This window comes from Cornus florida, unplaced genomic scaffold (genome assembly GCF_030987335.1).
Source record: "Cornus florida cultivar Cherokee Brave unplaced genomic scaffold, ASM3098733v1 CherokeeBrave_3.0.0_Hap2_Chr08, whole genome shotgun sequence".
Lineage (NCBI taxonomy): Eukaryota > Viridiplantae > Streptophyta > Magnoliopsida > Cornales > Cornaceae > Cornus > Cornus florida.
The window spans coordinates 73,194,065-73,213,129 of record NW_026775578.1 but is presented as its reverse complement, the minus strand read 5'-3'; the positions used below and the strand labels follow the sequence as shown (position 1 = coordinate 73,213,129).

At 33.8% G+C, this 19,065-nt stretch overlaps 1 protein-coding gene across 1 annotated transcript; it reads right to left on the bottom strand.

Moving 5' to 3' along the window:
• Positions 1 to 5,287: 5,287 nt before the first annotated feature.
• On the bottom strand, positions 5,288 to 9,121 carry LOC132268119 (pectinesterase 2-like). The gene is made up of 2 exons (XM_059768855.1): positions 7,994 to 9,121; positions 5,288 to 6,125 (listed from the first exon to the last, which is right to left on the bottom strand). Exons 1-2 carry the CDS (start codon positions 8,910 to 8,912, stop codon positions 5,434 to 5,436), a joined length of 1,611 nt encoding a protein of 536 aa, XP_059624838.1. The 5' UTR covers positions 8,913 to 9,121; the 3' UTR covers positions 5,288 to 5,433.
• Between the last annotated feature and the right edge of the window lie 9,944 nt (positions 9,122 to 19,065).

Below are 19,065 nucleotides of genomic sequence, written 5' to 3'. Positions count from 1 at the left end.
TTCATTTTTGGAAATCCACATTTCTGTATATATATATATATATATATAGATATATATAGATAGATAAAACAGAATATAACTCATATTTTTCTTCTTCTTGTTTTTATTAATTTTGAACTTTAAATTTTTTTTTTCCCAACACTAAAAAATATTTATTGTATGTGTGCCAAAATTAGACATAATTTTATATGAATGGAATATGAAATACTCTTTTATTTATAAATGATATTATTTTAATTTTTTTCAATGGTGAACCTTAAAGATATTAAACAAACATTTTGTCCCCATATGCCAAATTGGTTTTGACTCCTTAACTTTAATGACGTCTTGGAATTAATAATACATAAATGAGGCAGAGGCTAACTATTGCATCATTATCACCATGCGATGGTTTTCAAATTGAATCTAATTCAAGATTGCTTTTGAGTCTCTTTTGAATCTTTTATGCTTCATTTTTGGAAATCCACGTTTGTGTGTGTGTGTGTGTGTGTGTGTGTGTGTGTATATAAAACAGAATATAACCCATATTTTTCTTCTTCTTGTTTTACTAATTTTGAACTTTAGATTTTTTTTTTTCGAGCTTGTATATATATTTGTTGTATGTGTGCCAAAATTAGACATAATTTTATATGAATGGAATATGAAATACTCTTTTATTTATACATGATATTATTTTTATTTTTTTCATGTTTAAAAAATATAGAATACTCCTATGTAAATAATAATTTATTATATGTTTTTAAATTTTTTATTTTCATGCACTACTTTGGTCCCCAATTATAAATTTATGTGTCCGCCCATACATTAAATTGTCCAATTATCAAAAAAAAAATGTATGATGGTCTAAAGAGGGTTCGAATTTGCTCCAAAAACATAATTGGCGATGGTAGGAATTCGGGAGGTAAGTACAATAGTGCGTATGTTATGAAATCAATACACGTATTTTAAGAAAGAGAAAAAAAAAAAAAAAAACTTGTGTATTTGATTAGTGCGTGTGTTATGAGATCAATACACATATTTTAAAGGAAAAAAAAAAAAAAAAAGTTAAAAATTTTGAACTCTCAACCTGCGGAATGTGAGGTGAGAAATTTATCATTACATAATTGCCATTACATTAGAAGATGTAAAAGTCTTGAATTCCAGTGATTCTCATTCTGATGGCTTAGGCGGCACATTAGCTCAATGATAACTTTCCTTCCTCTTCTTCTTCTTCTTTTTTTTTTTTTTTTTTTTAACTGGCATCGGGACTCACCTAAGCAGAGTCCTTAGTTTAGGACATGAGCGTTATCAGGTCGTTACCTTACTAACTCGGTCAAATTCGAAAGACTTAATAATATTTTTATTTGTTTATTTACGTGTATGTGTTCTTTTTAACTTTTTAAAAAGCAAGTCAACCAACAACAAAAGAAACTTTTCAATAAGGTTGGTGGGTCTCATTTGGAAATTCCGATTACAAAAAATTGAATTCACAATTTAGGATACATAAATTTCCTCATTCAATGTCCCAATTTGGCATAAGTACCCTAAACCTTGTATGGTCTATTTTTAGCACATTATTCTTGTTTACTGTGTAGATCGGTTATCTAAATATAGTAATTTGATAAAATTAAAAATTAAGTATTGAATATTTTAAAAGTTGAATATTAAAAATTACATAAGTGTTGAACATTCTAAATGATAGTTCAAAAATAAAATTTTCAAAATATCTTTTTGAATTCATTTGGTTCAGCATTAAGTAAGTAATGTCTTCAAATTTTATTCCATTTTTAGTAACGTTTTGGATTATATTCAAATTGTATTATCAAACACACTTAATTAAATAAACACTACATACTATTTGATTTTTCAATTCAGTGCTTAATCGATTAAGCACTTATTCAATTAAGTGCGTTTGATACAGAAATTTGAATACCACTAAAAACGGTAAGCACCACTTAAAATGAAGTAAAATTTTAAGTGACTGGACATCACTTATCACTGAATACTTAGCACTGAAAATTTAAAAAAAGTATCAAAAAAATATTTATTTTTTAATTACCACTTAAAAATTTCAGTACTTAAAATTCAGTCTTTAAAATTTTCAGTACTATCAAACATCACCTTAATTTATTCAGAATTAAACGATAAATTGTTAATATTAATTGATTTCTAGAGCCTAAAGATGCTTCTTTCTTCTTATTTTTTGGAAAAAAAAAAATTAAATGCATTAATATATATTGGGTTTCTAGAGTTATGTTTATCTCTTAAACGCTTAATTTGTTTAGAATTAAATATTGAATTAAATTATCAAATAACGCCGCATTTTGTATTAATATTGACTTCTAGAGCCTAAAAATGTTTCTTTTTTTTATTTTTTATTTTAAATTAACTACATTAAAAAATATATATTGGGTATCTAGACTGTGTAGCTAGTTCATCCCTTGAATTCTTGTGTTCACAATTCAAAATGGGTAGGGCTCGAGGTTAGTAACACTAATAATTGTATTTTTAGTGCCTAATATAGTTGTCACTTTCTCAAGAAAAAAAGGAGAAAACTCTCACCAGAAAACAAATAATTACGTAGTATATAAGAGGAGAAATTATGATGAGTTTTTGGTTTATAAGTCCCATTCAAAATTATGGTGACAATTATAGCTATGATAATATGAATAAGAAATGAGAACAAATAAAGGGTTGAAAAAGTGGGAAATGAAATGATTAAGATAATATTCATATGATATATATTATGTCTAATATTCACGTGTATGTGACGTCATAACAGCAATGCCAATGCTAAGCAAAAGAGAAAATTACCATCAAGTCCTATTTTTCGGATTTAAAGACAAATAATACCATAAATTTCTTTTAGAACTAACAAGTTTCATTTTTGAATTTTTTATTTTTTTTTTCATTTAAGTTCTAAGTTACTCAATATTTCATTTAAATAGAAGTAAAATATTGTGATTAAAAATTGAAAATTAATATATAATCTATTTTTTATAATAAGAAAATAAGAAAATAGTGGAGCTATTTCAAAACTAAGACTTAACTGGTCTTAATAAGAAAATAGAATTTGGTGGTAATTTTTTTTTAAAAAAGTGGAGCTATTCTTCTATGGAGTTGAATTATAGTTAAATTAAAATACTAAAATTTAAATGCATAGGTCAAGTGATCATGTAAAAATGTAGATGAAATGAGATCGTGTAAATCAATTAAAATAGATCAGCATTGAATGGCACACCAGTCTCCGGCAACCACGACCATCCGCGGATGAGGTTGGCAACCGTGAACTTCCTCGCTTCACTCTCACCTTTTATAACCCGAAAATCGGGCCATTTCACTCTCCCTCCGGTCCACGAACCCGGCCCATAGTTCTTACCGTAGTACAATGTGCTCAAATTATTGTCACTCACCATTTTCATCCACCCTTCCGGATGCACCACACTTCCAAGGAAACTACACTCGAGATAAACGGTTCGCGAATACTGCTGCCATGGCCGTCCTAAGAATACTTTGACCGAGCTCATCAATGGTATTAGATCCTTTGTAGCTACAATGGAGCTTTTTCGGATCGAAATCCCGGTGTTCTGGTACGGGCTGGACTGGATTGGGCCGTTATGACAAGCCCACCACCCTGTATAAAGACTGCAGCGATACCAAAGATGAAATCAACTGTGCCAATGATGTGACATTTTTGTTAGAATTGTCTTTGTGAATGGAAGAGGTAGAAGACCTAGTGGTCGGAGTACGACACCAGCGCCACCGCCTGGCCGTTGGGGGGACCGGCTGGGTTGAGGAATGTCATGTCACGGGCTATGAATCCGTCGCCACAGACCTCTGGAAGTTGGATCGAAAATTAGTGATAAATTTCTAATTTGAATTATTGGTTTATTACTTTTAAAAGGAAAAGCTTCAATACAACATGTTAATATCATTTTTCATCCAAACATTGTTATGTGATACATTTGTTATTTTGTACTAACATGTCAAAATTTAAAGCAAGCAAAAAAAAAACGTAACGAAGGACCAAAGCCCAACAAGAGAAATGTGTTGTTTAGATATTGGGCCTAGGCTAAAGCCCAACAAGAGAAACCTTAACAGAGGACCACAAAAACTGGACAAAGACTTCTAATAACTCATCTGCTCAGACAGAAGAAACACACAATCATCACTTTTTTGGGGTTAATCCGACCTTCTTTCAAGGCACCAAGGATTTGGGCCTGGGCTATTATGGGCTTAGTCATACCTTCTTTCAGGGCACTCTGGATTTGGGCCTGGGCTAATTATGGTCTCCATGGTTTTGGGCCTGGGCTATTATGGGCTAAATCCGACCTACTATCAAGGCACCCTGGATTTGGGCCTGGTTAATTATGGGTTCCATGGATTTGGGCCTGGGCTAGTTATGGCCTTTTGGTTTCGTTTTATTATCTTAACTATTACTGTGGACCACTTTGCAAAGTTAGCTGGGCTAATGTTGAAAATATTACATATCGCCCAATTTTCTGCATAAATTTCCGACCCCCCAAACCAGTCCAACATTAACTATATTCATTGTAATAAAGTAATCATTTCTGGTGATATCACTTTTCTAAGCATAATAATTACTAGATAGATATTTTATTATTATTATTATTATCATTATTCCTATTACTAATATTTATTTATTTACTTTTTGGGATTAATGTATTCAAGATGTTGAGCTTGTTTTGTTATATTATTGAAAAACTACCATCAACTTATACTTTTCCTATTGAAATAAATAAATATATATTTTTTTCAACACCATTGAAAGATAAATAAGTCCTAAAAATTTTCCTTCACAACTAATAAGTTTTACTTTAGAAATTTTGTCCATTTAAATCCTAAATCACTAAATCTTTCATTTATACCCTTATAACTAAATTATATATTGACATTCTTATGAAGATTGACCTACCCAGTTTACTGTAAACTGGTTAACTTCACTGAAGGTTTTCTTGATTGGTTAGAAAGGTCAAGAGACTCTTCAATTACATGGAAATTCAGGAGGACAAAATTAGTGGTGAAAATGGCAGTGTAAAATGTCTACTCTCTAATTTTTTCATCACACTCATGGGAGAATGTCTATGAAAATGATGGAAATTTTGCTCTGTTTTTACCAAGTGCCTAACAGTCTTTTGTTTGCTTGGGCTCCGGCTTTTCTCTGCTCGTTCCTGACTCCTTTTTCTAGGTCCTCCCTCTGTACAATTTTTTTTTCTTCTTTAATACATTTTCAATATTCACAGAAAAATAAAAGAAATCAATTTTCATATAGATCATAGAATTAACAGAAAATTTTCACATAGATGTTAGAATTATTGAATTCCAAAAATTACACAATTGCCAACAATTAAATGAAATATAAAGAAAAAAATATAACAACCAACAAAGAAATTGACGGAGCAAAGTAATTAAAACACAAATAATTAGAAATGATCAGAGGCCAGAAGTGAAGGGCACGGTGGTGGCCGGCAACCATGACTGTCCAGCTATAAAGTTGGCCACATTGAATTGGGATGCTTCACTCGCCTTTGTTATAACCCGATAACCACCCCACTTCACTCTCCCGCCAGTCGAAGAACCAGGCCCGGAATTCTTATACTCCCCATAATACAAAGTATCAAGAGCAAAGTTACCATCCCATTCCAACCAGCCCGCTGGATCAACTAGGGTGTCCAAGTATGTCTGAAGATACACGGTTCGCGAGTATTGCTTCCATGGTCGTCCCAAGAAGGTTTTGAACGAACTCAGCACCGGTTTTAGGTCCGAAGAAGCCATGACTCGGGAGTTATGGATGGAAATCCCTGTGTTTTGGTTAGGGTCGGTCCGGCCTTGTGCCGTGACCACAATTTTTTGTTTATCCATGGGTTTTCTACCGTATATCATGCAGTTTTGGAGTACCACTGCAGCATTGCCAAAGATGAAGTCTACGGTTCCATAGATGTAGCATTCTTTGTAGAATTGTCGCTGCGAATGGACGTAGAGGGTGTCTTGGTATCCATCGAAGCTGCAACGGTAGAAGACGGAGAGATCAGCTCCGGACCGGAGTGCCACGGCTTGGTGGTTCCGTGGACCGGCTGTGTTCTGAAATGTTATGCCACGGGCAATGAAACCCTCCCCGGTTACAGCTGAAAATCATAAATTTCATGAAAATTTAGTTATATTTTCCTAAATATTTATTTATTTGGATTAAAATAAAAAGAAAAACTATTGATGCAAGTTCTCATGACCTTTCCCAAGCAATAAGGCTTTTTCGTATTTCTTGACCTAGACAAAGGCTAAGGCTTCTAGAAAGAACGTATTTTCGTGGTACAAATACATGCAAGAAGCGTATGGCTTCTAGTAGTTCTTGACTTGTAAGGCTACTAGGAAAATTCTTCATGGCAAGGGGCTCTCTCTCTCTCTCTCTTAGAAAAATTCTTCAAGGCAAGGCTCTCTCTCTCTCTCTCTCTCTCTCTATATATATATATATACAAACCCACATTATATCTATCGCTTTCAATGCTTAATCGTTTTAATCTTAATTTACAATTTTTAAATTATGAACAATATATACTTACCTACTTATAAGTGAACAAGTGATTACTACAAAAACTACCGACCACCATGTATATTTTCTATTTGATAATTACGGTCAAATATTTATGATTAGACAATATCATCAATCAATAAAAACTGACCACTTATTCATCAATAATGCTTTAGGCATTTAAGTCAACACAATTAACCATCATATATTCTCCTATTTTCAACTTAAATTCTTTTTTTCTTTTGTTATTTTCAACTCCCTTTTTTTTTGCAAGTATTTTCAACTTGAAATCACATATAGCTATCACTTTCAATGCTTAAATGTCTTAAGATTAATAGCTTTCACAACTATTAGGTTGTACTCTTTGATATATATGTCAACAGAAGGCAAAAGATATAATTAGCTACATTTTTTAACTCAATTATATAATCGATTGTGACTCGTATGGATATAAATATTTAGGAAAGAGTTTTTGTTTTTTTGTTTTTTTTTAAGTGGACAAAAGTGCTTGTTGGACACCATTTATTAAAGTGAACAAGAGTTCTTATTGGACACCATCTATTAGAGTTATTGTAAAAACGCACTACTCGTCAACATAATTAACCATCATCATCCTATTTTCAACTTAATTTTTTTTTTTTTCCTTCAAGGGGGTCTCTCTCTCTCTCTCTCTCTCTCTCTCTCTCTCTATATATATATATATATATATATATATTATATTTAGCGCTTTCAATCTTAATTCACAATTATTAAATTGTGAACAATATATACATACCTACTTATCAGTGAGTAGGTGATCACTACGGAATCTACCGACCACTTTACATATTTCCTATTTGATAATTACGGTCGATATTTGTGATTAGACAATATCAACAATCAATAAAAATTGACCACTTACTCATGAGCCAATAATACCTTAGGCATATATGTTAACATAATTAACCATCATATATCCTCCTATTTTCAACTTAAATTCTTTTTTTCTTTTGTTATTTTCAACTCTCTCTCTTTTGGCACATATTTTCAACTTGAAATCACATATATCTATCACTTTCAATGCTTAAATGTCTTAAGATTAATAGCTTTCACAACTATTAGGTTGTACTTTTTGATATAAATGTCAACAGAAGGAAAATATATAATTAGCTACATTTTTTAACTCAATTATATAATCAAATGTGACTCGTATGGATATAAATATTTAGGAAAGAGTTTCTGTTTGGTGTTTTTTTAGTGGACAAAAGTTCTTGTTGGACACCATTTATTAGAGTGGACAAGAGTTCTAGTTCGACACCATCTATTAATTAACCACTACTCGTCAACATAATTAACCATCGTCATCCTATTTTCAACTTAAATTCTTTTTTTCTTTTGTTATTTTCAACTTAAATTTACCATCATGAATTTATAACAGATGATAATCATGATAGGTGGTATAGTTTCTATAGATAGAGAGAGTCTTACCAACAGTTGCAGAGTTGAAGGTGGTGGAGCCGCCTCCCACGCTCCGGCTGCCGGTGATGATGGTGTTTCTCAAGCCATCACCCACCAGCATGATATTCTTCATCTTGTTACCAATCTCAAGATTCTCCTTATAAACTCCACTCTTCACATGTATAACAAACCTCCCACTGCCACTTCTCTTTGCCGCTGCGTCCAGGGCGGCTTTGATGGTCCGGTGATTCCCGGACCCATCTTGAGCCACCACTAGGTTCGCTGCCGGAGAGGACGACTGCAACAGCTTCCGGTCACCGAGGGAAACCCATGTCGGAAAACCCTCCTTATAAGTCTGTTTCTCAGTAGAGCCATTGTTAACGGACAAACTGTTGCTAATTAGCTTGGAAACATTGTTGGACATGAGAGGCAGCATGAAATCCGAAACCCCTAGCTCCACGAACCCGGCTCGGCAAGTCTCCAGGTTGGTCAAGGCCGTGCTGAGCCATGTCTGAGCATCAAAGTCAGTACACTTTGTGCTTGGGTCTAGGGTGTGGTTGAGCTGAAGAACTGTGCTCTCATACAACTTCAAACAATCAGCCCATGCAGTCTTTTCTTTCTCGTTACGGCATTTAGGACCGAGCCATTTGGTGTGACTCTCCGCATTTAGGGCTCGTTCCATGGCGATTTGGACCGCCATCTTCCGAAAATCGGATTTTTGTTTTGGTGCTGCAAAATGGTGAGGACCATGTGTCATGAAGTACTTGCATGATTCAGGGTATGGGGTTTTATTGCACCACCAGTTTAGGTCACCGGAAACCGGAGCCGAAAGGGAGGGTAGGAGAAATGAAGAAATGGAAATGAATAGTACGAGAAATGCAAACTTGGTCGCCATTGATGAGCCAAGTGTTTTGCTTTCTTTCTCTAAGTTGGAACTTAATATGGCCATAACTAATAGGTTTTTGCATGTTTTATAGGTGAAGGAGAAGATGGGAACCAGGTTGGCGTAATTGACTTGAAGGCGGTTGAGGATGACAAAGTAAACAAAATACAAATCAATATATATATATATATATATATAAAATTACAAAGATATATATACTGATCAGATGTACTGTCTCATTGATTTTAATGTCTAAACTATATAATATCCTTTATACGCGTCCATTTGAATTATGTAAAGGAGGATTTCAGTCAAAAATAAAATAAAAAATAAAAGAATCTTTTGACACTAACAAATTAATAATACTACTATAATATCAAGTGGTTCTGATTATATAAGGTGAGGCTAATTATGGAATAAAGTGTTACTTATCTGTATAGATGGTTGACTATAGAATTAATGATGCATGTAGAACATGTCCACTCATTTTTCCACAAAATCTTTGAAACTAATTATTCTTCTCAATTAGTCTGATGTGAAGTGAAAGCTCTGTTTGTTTCACCTAAAAGATTTTACATCAAAAAATATTTCTCATGTAAAATGTTTACATGATAAAGCATTTTAAAAACTACTGTTCGCTTTTGAAATAAGTTAAATAATTACAATTTGATTTATTTAGAGAAAATGTGCTTAAAAACATTAATTATAATTATTATTTTTATAGAATTTTTACACATCTCACCCTTGTGCTATATTTACTTGTAAAGTTCGTGTGCAAAAGTATATAATATATAATTTACTATTCATGGGCCACTACTATTACGCGTTAGAAATAAGATAAATTAAAGCATAGGAAATAAACTGTATGTTTAACACCAATTAATTTTTAAAAAATTCAGCAATTTTATTTATCAATGTTATAACCACATAGTTTCTTGCTGGATTTTTAAAAGGTCCAATTGGGGCTAATGTGAATCCAATTAAAATAGTATTTGAATAAGTTCCATACTTGCATGCGATATTCGTGACGTGTCAAAGTTTAGCCCTTCACAACTGGAAATGATCATAGTTGCTGATTTAGACCCGTTTGATGTTCTGACTTGGAAAATAGGTGGCTATAGACGCGTTGAGCAAGACAAAGAAACGCGCGCACCCAATCAATCATAGAGAAAGTTCCTGATTTCAACGGACACGATTGGGCTGATCCTTTCATAAGGTTTTTTAGATTATTACCAATACATTGTGTTATAGACTATAATTTATTATTTGATGTTGTTAAAGTCATGATTTTTTGAAAAAATAGAGTTAATCAAAATGTTGATGCAAACATGATAAAACATGATTTATTTGTTCAAACTATTCTTACTATTTGCAGGTACCACTTTAATTTATATAGGTATTTCTTTTTGTACACGTAAGTACTAATTTATTTTATTATTTTACGGGCCATGTCATCAGTATTTCTTGTTGTGTTGCACAAGAAATGGTACATGAGTGCACAAAAATTGGTATACGTCTATGTGTATAAAAGTGGTACCTCTATAGCCCAAGACAAAAGTGGTACCTAGAAATAGTAAGGGTAATTTGGAAAATGAACAATATTTCTCCATGTCTACGTCAGCATTTTGGTCAACTTTATTTTTTTCATTTTTCTTACATTTTTTCATTTTATGTGCTATGTTTCTATGTGTGGGGATGAGTACCACGAGTTCTCGAAGTTCATTTTGGACATTTCTTCTAGTCACAAATTCTTAGAAATGTATTTAGTTTCATTTTATTCATTTCAGGTTTGTGGGCCTGGGAGGTTTCTGTGTGGGGATGAGTACCACGAGTTCTCGAAGTTCATTTTGGACATTTCTTCTAGTCACGAATTCTTATAAATGTATTTAGTTTCATTTTATTTCGGGTTTGTGGGCTTGGGACGTTTCTGTGTGGGCCAAAGGTTAGATTTTGTGTTTGGGAATTTTTCCGACTCCACTTATTTTATTTTAATTGTGTTGGGGCACTTTAATTTATTTTGTTGTAGCTTTATTTGTCTATGCATGCTTAGGTACATAGAATGGAGACATGGGGTCATTTTCTATATTATAGTGGTGGGGCCCTTTCCCCACTAACTCATGTGTCTATATAAGAGGGAGTGAGTGCAATGAGGGACAATTTTAGTCCCCCATTTGTTACCGGTCGTAAACCCCCTCTCTTCTTCTTCATTTCTTTTTTATTGCTCTACCAAATTTTCAAGCTTTAGCTAAAGATTTGGTCTAGCTAAGGTGGGAATTTGAAGAAGTGACAGTTGAGAAAGTTAGAGATCTCTTTAAGCTCTACGTCCAAGTGGTCTTGGATTATATTTCTGTACATCTTCATCTTTGGGACAATCCGGGATTTTCATCTATGTTGGGTAGGGGTGTCTAACTATCGACTTCCTTTAGTTATGGAAGTGATTGATGTGTTCCCTTCATGTGATGACTTAACTCTATCCTTTTTATGACCAATTTTTGTAATTTATGAAAATAATGTATAGCAAGATTTTAAGATAAGTATGCAATAATCAAGTAAAGCAAATAATCAATTTAAAGCATAATTGTAAGAGAGATAATGGAAGAGAAATTCCAAGTAATGACTCAGCGATTTTAGTGAGGTTCAGAAATTTCTAGTCCTCGGCTCAATAATCCTTATAAAACTTTCCCAATTCCACTATGGCTTCTCCTTACAGGTGAAGAGCAACCTTCACAAGAAGCAAGACCTTGCCTCTCCTTTGATTGCTAAAAGAACAACATTCTCCTAGTCTTCTTTTGGGTTAAACCAACCCTTACAAATGTTTATAACAATAAAGATGATGTACAAGATATATCTCTCAAAGATTGATATACAAATCTAAGCTTACAGTTAGAGTATTGATGAATATAAATGAAGCTCAAAACTCTAAGATGATATGAGGATTAAAGATGAAATAAATGCTCAAGTGGTGATCTTTAATACTCTTTCAATGCTTTCGAATGCTCTCTTAAAATTGTGTATCTAACACATAAAGGCCTCATCAATATATAAGCAGAAAATTGAGTAAAAGAGCTGGTGCTTGTTGGTTGGAAAAATTGATTATAGAAAATAGTCGTTACTTTTTGAATTCTACTGATCTATCACAAACCGGTCAACGTGTAGCTAAACTTGGTCGACTGGTTTAGCCAAACCGGTCGACGTGTTCTTCTATTCGGTTAACATGAAAGCTCAATATCCTGAGATTGGCTACTACCTGATTTTTATAGATATCGGTCGACATGAAGTTCATTTTGCTGCATTTGGTTCTTTCTTTGCCTTGGCTTAGTGATATCATGATTAAATGGCTTATGCATGTTTATGATATGAAAGTATACATAAGTGTATGTATGATTCTTATGAGGTGAGCTTTTGTACATTCATCAGTACTTTGACAGAGGATCCTATTACGCTCACCAACCTATCTACCCATTTTCTTCAAGCATTAGTTGATCATGTAAGCCTTATAGGTCCTTTTATAGACTTGGTGCTTTTGATCTCCTTTGAATATTTGATCATCATGATAAGTTCTTTGCTTGCTTTGGTGATGACCTTGCTTACCTTCTTAATGGTGTCAATCATTTATGCTTGTATTTAACTTAATGAAGACATTAGTATATAAAACCCTATTAATGGTTTGTTATTATCAAAATCATTAGATTGCATTTGGATTAAGTCTATATGGTCAACAATCTCTCCCTTTTTGATGATGACAAATCATTTATGTGTTCTTTGAAATATGTGGAGTTGTATTTTAAAAATACTCTCCCTATCAATATGTATAACATAACAATTATACTTAATCATGCTTGAAAAACTTTTAGAATGAATATGATGAAGTATAGGCATGAATATGTATTTTTACAAATTTAATTGACATTGTAAGTTCATTTTGATTGATATCTCCCCATGTCAATATGCTTTCATTTCAATAATGTATATATGCAAGAGAATGAAGCAACTTAGCAAAAATATAGCCATTTTAATAAAATAATGAAGTTGAAGTACATGAATGACTTTATCCCGTTTAGCTAGCACAAAACATTTCCAAATTAGCTAAGCTAAACATAGTGCACATATAATAGACTTTTAAACCAAAACAACTAAACCACATAGCAACGAAATCAAATTGTCAACCACATACTGGCACTGCCTATTCTCCCCCTTTGTTACATAAAAAATGAGGAGGGACTAATGAGGCGGGAATCTGGTATTCATGCGTAGTTCCCGAAGATCATCCTTGATATTTCCATCTTCTTTGTGAGAGGCATGGCATAGAAAAGATGAGTTTTCTGTCTCTTCACACAATCCATCATATGATGATAGATTAAATGAGCTAAATCAAATTTCTTGTGATACCTCTCGATTCTAGAGGTACGGGTGATCAAGTCCGAGTACAAATCCGAGGGATATCAAACAATTAAAGTATTTAATCGAACACAGAATACAAAATGAATTAAGAATAAATAAATAAGTGAAAAGAAAATAAATAATAAATCCTTAAATTAATAAATAAATAATCCTCCAAATGAAATATCTAAAATCTCCGATATCATTACAACTCGAGAATCCATCTAGTAGACCCCTAATAATATTTCAACTGAAATAAAATATAATCCAAAACTAAAACATGAAGAAGAATCCTACGTTGAATCGGAAGAATGATGTGCACTGTCTCTGCTCAGCACGAACAAGCTCTATGTCTGAAGCTGACGAACACTTAGAAAATAATAGTTGGTCAGGCCCATGAACAAGTTCTTTCTACGACAACCCAAACAGAGACCAGAGAAACTATACATCTATAGCTAACCCATGCAATAACTACATAGTCCATAAATACATATACACACTAAAGAAACTTCACTAGACTATAGGGTTGCCTCAACCTGAATAGTAGGCAACATGTAAAATGCACATATAGTGGGCATAAGTACCTAGACCTACCAGGACACACAACTACACTATATCTAGCTATACATCCCTGACAATATACGCACCCTAACCATAGATCCTAAGATTCAAGCTCATATCATGGCGCGCGTGCGCGCGCGCGCACACACACACACACATATATATAACATCCATCCTATCCAAAATAAAGTAAATCATGATGTGTAATTCAACTTATTCAGTTGACCTGACACGAATATAAGTAGGACTTAACATTTTATTTAATTCATTTCCTTATATAAAAGTAGGTAGGACTTAATTGATAAGTTAATCCGTCCCTAGAATGCCACCATCCCATACTAGTGCATTATTTTCATACAATCCAATAATTGATGTAACAAATAAAGTAATACATCAAATAATCTAGAAATAAACATAATAACAAAATATAATGTTATCACAAAATAGGAATGACTTAAAATTTATTTAAGCTTCCTACATCATGTATCCCACACAAACTGAATCTTAAACATGTTGGTTATTTTATTTCATTGTCAAGTAAGCATTCTCCAAATACAATTCATGTTAAACATTTAATCTCAATTGCTAGAACAAATTAAAAAGATTAAATCCATTCATTCTTTATAATTATTCACTTAGCATGCATTGTTATGATTAAGTCTATTTAAAATTTATCTAAACTCATACCTAATCCCTATTTAATGTTTGAGATCCCTCAAAATCAATTAAGTTCAATTTACACGATATTTACGAAAATTCCCTACGTAAGGCTCGAGCTTTTATCCTGATAGCTCGAGCTTTCTATTCATGGCTCGAGCTTTTCATCAATAACTCGAGCTTTGCATCAATAGCTCGAGCTTTGCATTCAAGACTCGAGTTTTTCACCCATGGTGCGAGCTTTTCATCTATGGCTCGAGCTTTGCTTCCAAGGCTTGAGCACTGTAACAGCGGATCGAGCACTATTTACGCGAATCAGCCCAAAAATTATACTGTAAATCCGTTCTTCACTGTTAAGGGTTCTAAGGCACGTTACTAAGTCCCATCAACACACAAGTATGAAATTACATTATTATAACATGTAGAAAACCACAAAGAAATCAAACTAACGCATGAATTTATCAATTCGCACAATAAGAACAACCATGAACATAATTTATAAAACCTATGTTCTAGATCAATTAAATTATAAATTCCAATTTTAATTGTTCTTTAAATAACCCTAAAATTATATTAGAGATATATAGATCACAGATCAAAGGGAGAAGAGTAGAACAAGAACTTGCCTTAAACTTTCGGATCGAAAGTTAAACTCCTTCTTCCTTGATCTTCTTCTCAAATGGTTTTTCTCCTCCTTCTTCCTTCCTCCTTCTCTCGCTAACTTTCTCTTTCTCTCTAAAATATGTTTCTAGCTCCCTTTTTATGATACCCCTCAAATTCGAGGCATGGGTTCATCAGGCCCAAGCCCAAACCCGAGAGAAATATCAAATAATTAATATTTAAATGAACACGGAATACATAAATGAAATAAAGAATAAATAAATAAGAGCTGCAAGAATTTCTAAAATATAATCCTTTAAAATTAAATACTTAAAAATCCATTAATCCAAAACCACTAATAGTTAAACAACTCGGGAATCCATCTCTAGTGGACCCCTAATAAAAATTCAAACTGAAATGTAAATAACTGAAAGAACATCCAAAGTTAAACTATGGAGAGAAGTTCTATATCGTTGGAAGAGTGGCTGATAGTCTCTGCTCAGCACGATCAAGCCTACGACTGAAACTATCGAACACATAAAAAATAGAAGTGGGTTAGGCCTACGAACAAGTTCTATCTTACTATAATCCAAACAGAGACTCGATATGCATGTACATCCTAAATAACTCAACAATAGCTATGTAGTCCATAAATATATATATCCACACTACGGGACTCTCACTAGACTATGAAGAGGGTCTCAACCTGTGATACCCCTCGATTCTAGAGCCACGGGTGATCAAGTCCGAGCACAGATTCGAGGGATACCAAACAATTAATACATAAACGAACATAGATTACAAAATAGATTTACAAAATAAATATTAAAGCTGAAAAGAATACTAAATTTAAAATCCTCTAAATGATAAAGATTAATAAAAATCCAAATCTCCAAAATAGATACAACTCGGGAATCCATCTAGTGGACCCCTAAAATCCAAACTGAAATAATCAACTGAAGATAAAATCCTAATCTAGAACATAAAATGAAATCCTACATTACCAGAGGAGTGAGTGTCTGTATCTCCTCTGCACGTCCAAGCTCTAGCCCTGGAACTGACAACACCTGAAAAATAAAGGAGTGGGTCAGGCCCACATGCAAGTCCTATTCTACTACAATCCAATTAGAAACCCGATACGCAGATACATCCTAGATAGCTCAACAATATCTAGAGTAGTCCATATATATATAATTACACACTATAGAACGCTCACTAGTCTAAGCAGTACGTCTCAGCCTGAGTAGAGATACCATGCAAATCGCACATACTGTGGTCATGTGTATCTGGACCTACCAGGGAACAGAAACCACCATCCTGTTATCCATCCTAGGCGATATACGCACCTTAACCATGGTCCTGAGACTCAAGCTCATACCATGGAACCATAACATAAATATATAAAGTCCGTTCAAGGTGTGTCATTCAAAAGGTTTATTGACCTGACACAAAGTTATAAGTAGGACTTAACATTTTGCAGTTAATCCATCTTATTTCAAAATAGGTAGGACTTAGTGTTTGAACTAATCCATCCCCAATATGCCACCGTCCCATACTGGTGCATATACATACATATAAGTAGGACTTAACTTTTGTAGTTAATCTAACTTATTTTAGAATAGGTAGGACTTAGTATTTTATACTAATCCGTCCCTAGCATAGGTAGGTCTTAGTGTTTTGAACTAAACCGTCCCTAGTATGCCACCGTCCCATACCGGTGCATACAAACCTCCATATAATATAATTGATTAAACAGTATTAAGCAATTCATCAATCATACTCCACACTATGCATTAATATAAATTAATACATATATATCAGTATTAGGCATTAAATATAGGGCCTAAAAATATCATTCCGATAATGTAAACTGCTAAAATAACTCTAAGCATTTACATTCCCCACTTGTCCATAAATTGATGCAGTTAAATAGCCAATATATATCAATTTTATTCCAAACTAAACATAGTTAATTTTAGGTAAATCACTATACTTATAACCTTATCTAAATATGATTTACAGTATTAAATCATAAATAAAATAATCTCCAAGTTACAGTAGAGAGGTTTTCTAATCAAACCAGTGCACAACCTACAGGTTTTTCCTCAAATTCAACCTACTCCATTCCTTAGTCCGATTATGAATTGATGTTTCCCTATTGTTTTTACAGGTTTACAACATTCATACATATGATTTAAAACAATTTAAACCAAGTAGAAACACCCTACACAGTCCAAACCAACCCCAAAAATACCTAACAGTGAGTTTCGGAGCACGAGAAGGCTCAAAAACTTTAGAGCCTTCTCCATGAGCATGGGAGCCGGCTCCCCACCCTTGGGAGCTGGCTCTAAGGCCTTGGGAGCCAGCTCCCTACATGTGGGATCCAGCTCTTGCATTGTGGGAGGCGGCTTCCTCCTTTGGGAGCTGTCTCTTTCACCCCTAAGAGCCGTCTCCCCGTCTCTGTTTCGTCTTCCTCGACTCCGGCGTGTTCCACGACCTCTGTATTTGTTTTAATACTTGTTCTAAGGTTTAATTAGTGTCCCACAACAGTTATAAAGCATTGACATGCATCAAAGACATCAATTAAACAAAGCTTAAACTTAAACGAAGAATGCATCAATTAACCGAACTAAAAGAACTTGTAATACAGTTTAATTCCAACAAAGCTATTTCAGTTTACCCAGGCCTCTGTAAATCTCTTACTACGTGTTCTATTATTCAATCAATGTCCCAGACTAATTTTTAAGACATCAATATGCATCAAGGTTCTTAATTAAACATAGTTTAAACACAACAACGGTAGGAACCAGTTAACAGAGATTACAGAAATTCGCATGTCAATTTAATTCAATGGAACTAAAAATATTTCAAGCATGCAATAAAGGCTTGTTTTAGCATCCATTAAAGCCCTAGAGTCTACCTAGGCATGCACAGAACACGAGTTAAAGGGAAAAAGCTAGAACAAGACTTGCCTCTGATTTCCGATTAGAAATCTTAAACTGTCGTCTTTAGCAACTCCGACGACACTAATTGCTTTTACTGACCTCTGTTGCTCCAAGTTTAACCCACGAGCATACGCCAAACTCCCCTCCTTGATTCAGTCTTAGCCTAAGCCAAAACCCAAGCCTTCCTCTCTTAATCTCCCTCTGTTTCTCCCTGTATCTCTCTGCGTAAACTATGTTGAAAGCCTAAAACCCTAGACAGACCTAATATGAGGATATATATAGACGTCTCTGAAAACCCTAGCACACTTAGAATTTGATAATTGCAAACCCTAAGTTAACATCTAGTCGGCTACCACGTAAAATCTAAAACAAAACCCTAAACTACCTTTCACGTAATTAAATAATTAAACAAATAAAATAATTCAATTAAAACCAAAAAATAAAACAGTTAATTCAAGTAATACAAATAATAACAATTAATTCAAATCAAATCAAATAAAATCAAATAATTCAACAATTAATGCAAATACACACTTAATCAATTAAAAATGCAATATAAACTATTAATAAAATACCAGAATTATCCTTTTGAATTTAGGGGTATTACATTCTTCCCCCCTAATAAAAGGAATTCCGTCCTCGGAATTCGCTCTTACCTTCTTCCAAAATTGCTGGAAACCGTGAGCGAATGACATTCTCCCGTTCCCAAGTGAACTCAGCCTCATTGTGATGACTTCACTAAATACACACTAAAGGAAAACCTTATTACGAAGGATTTGATCCCTACGTCGATAATATGACACGGTGACTCCAAATAAGTTGCATCCGGCTACAACTCAATCTCCCCAATATCGATATGCTGATACCGATCCTGATCTTGCAGATATTTTCGCAACATGAAAACATGGAACACATTGTGGACGCGATCCAAATTATCCGGAAGTGCTAACCGATAAGCGAAAGCTCCAACTCGATCCATGATCATGAATGGATCGATAACTCGTGGTGACAACTTCCTTTTCTTCCCAAAGCACATAACACCTTTCATAGGAGACACTTTGAGTAGAACCTGATCC

Bases quoted from the DNA above. Each gene is read 5' to 3' on its own strand.
- LOC132268119 (XM_059768855.1), bottom strand. From the start codon at position 8,912: ATGGCCATATTAAGTTCCAACTTAGAGAAAGAAAGCAAAACACTTGGC. The intron at 6,126-7,993 runs GTAAGACTCTCT...TATGATTTTCAG, and splicing joins CTTCAACTCTGCAACTGTTG to CTGTAACCGGGGAGGGTTTC.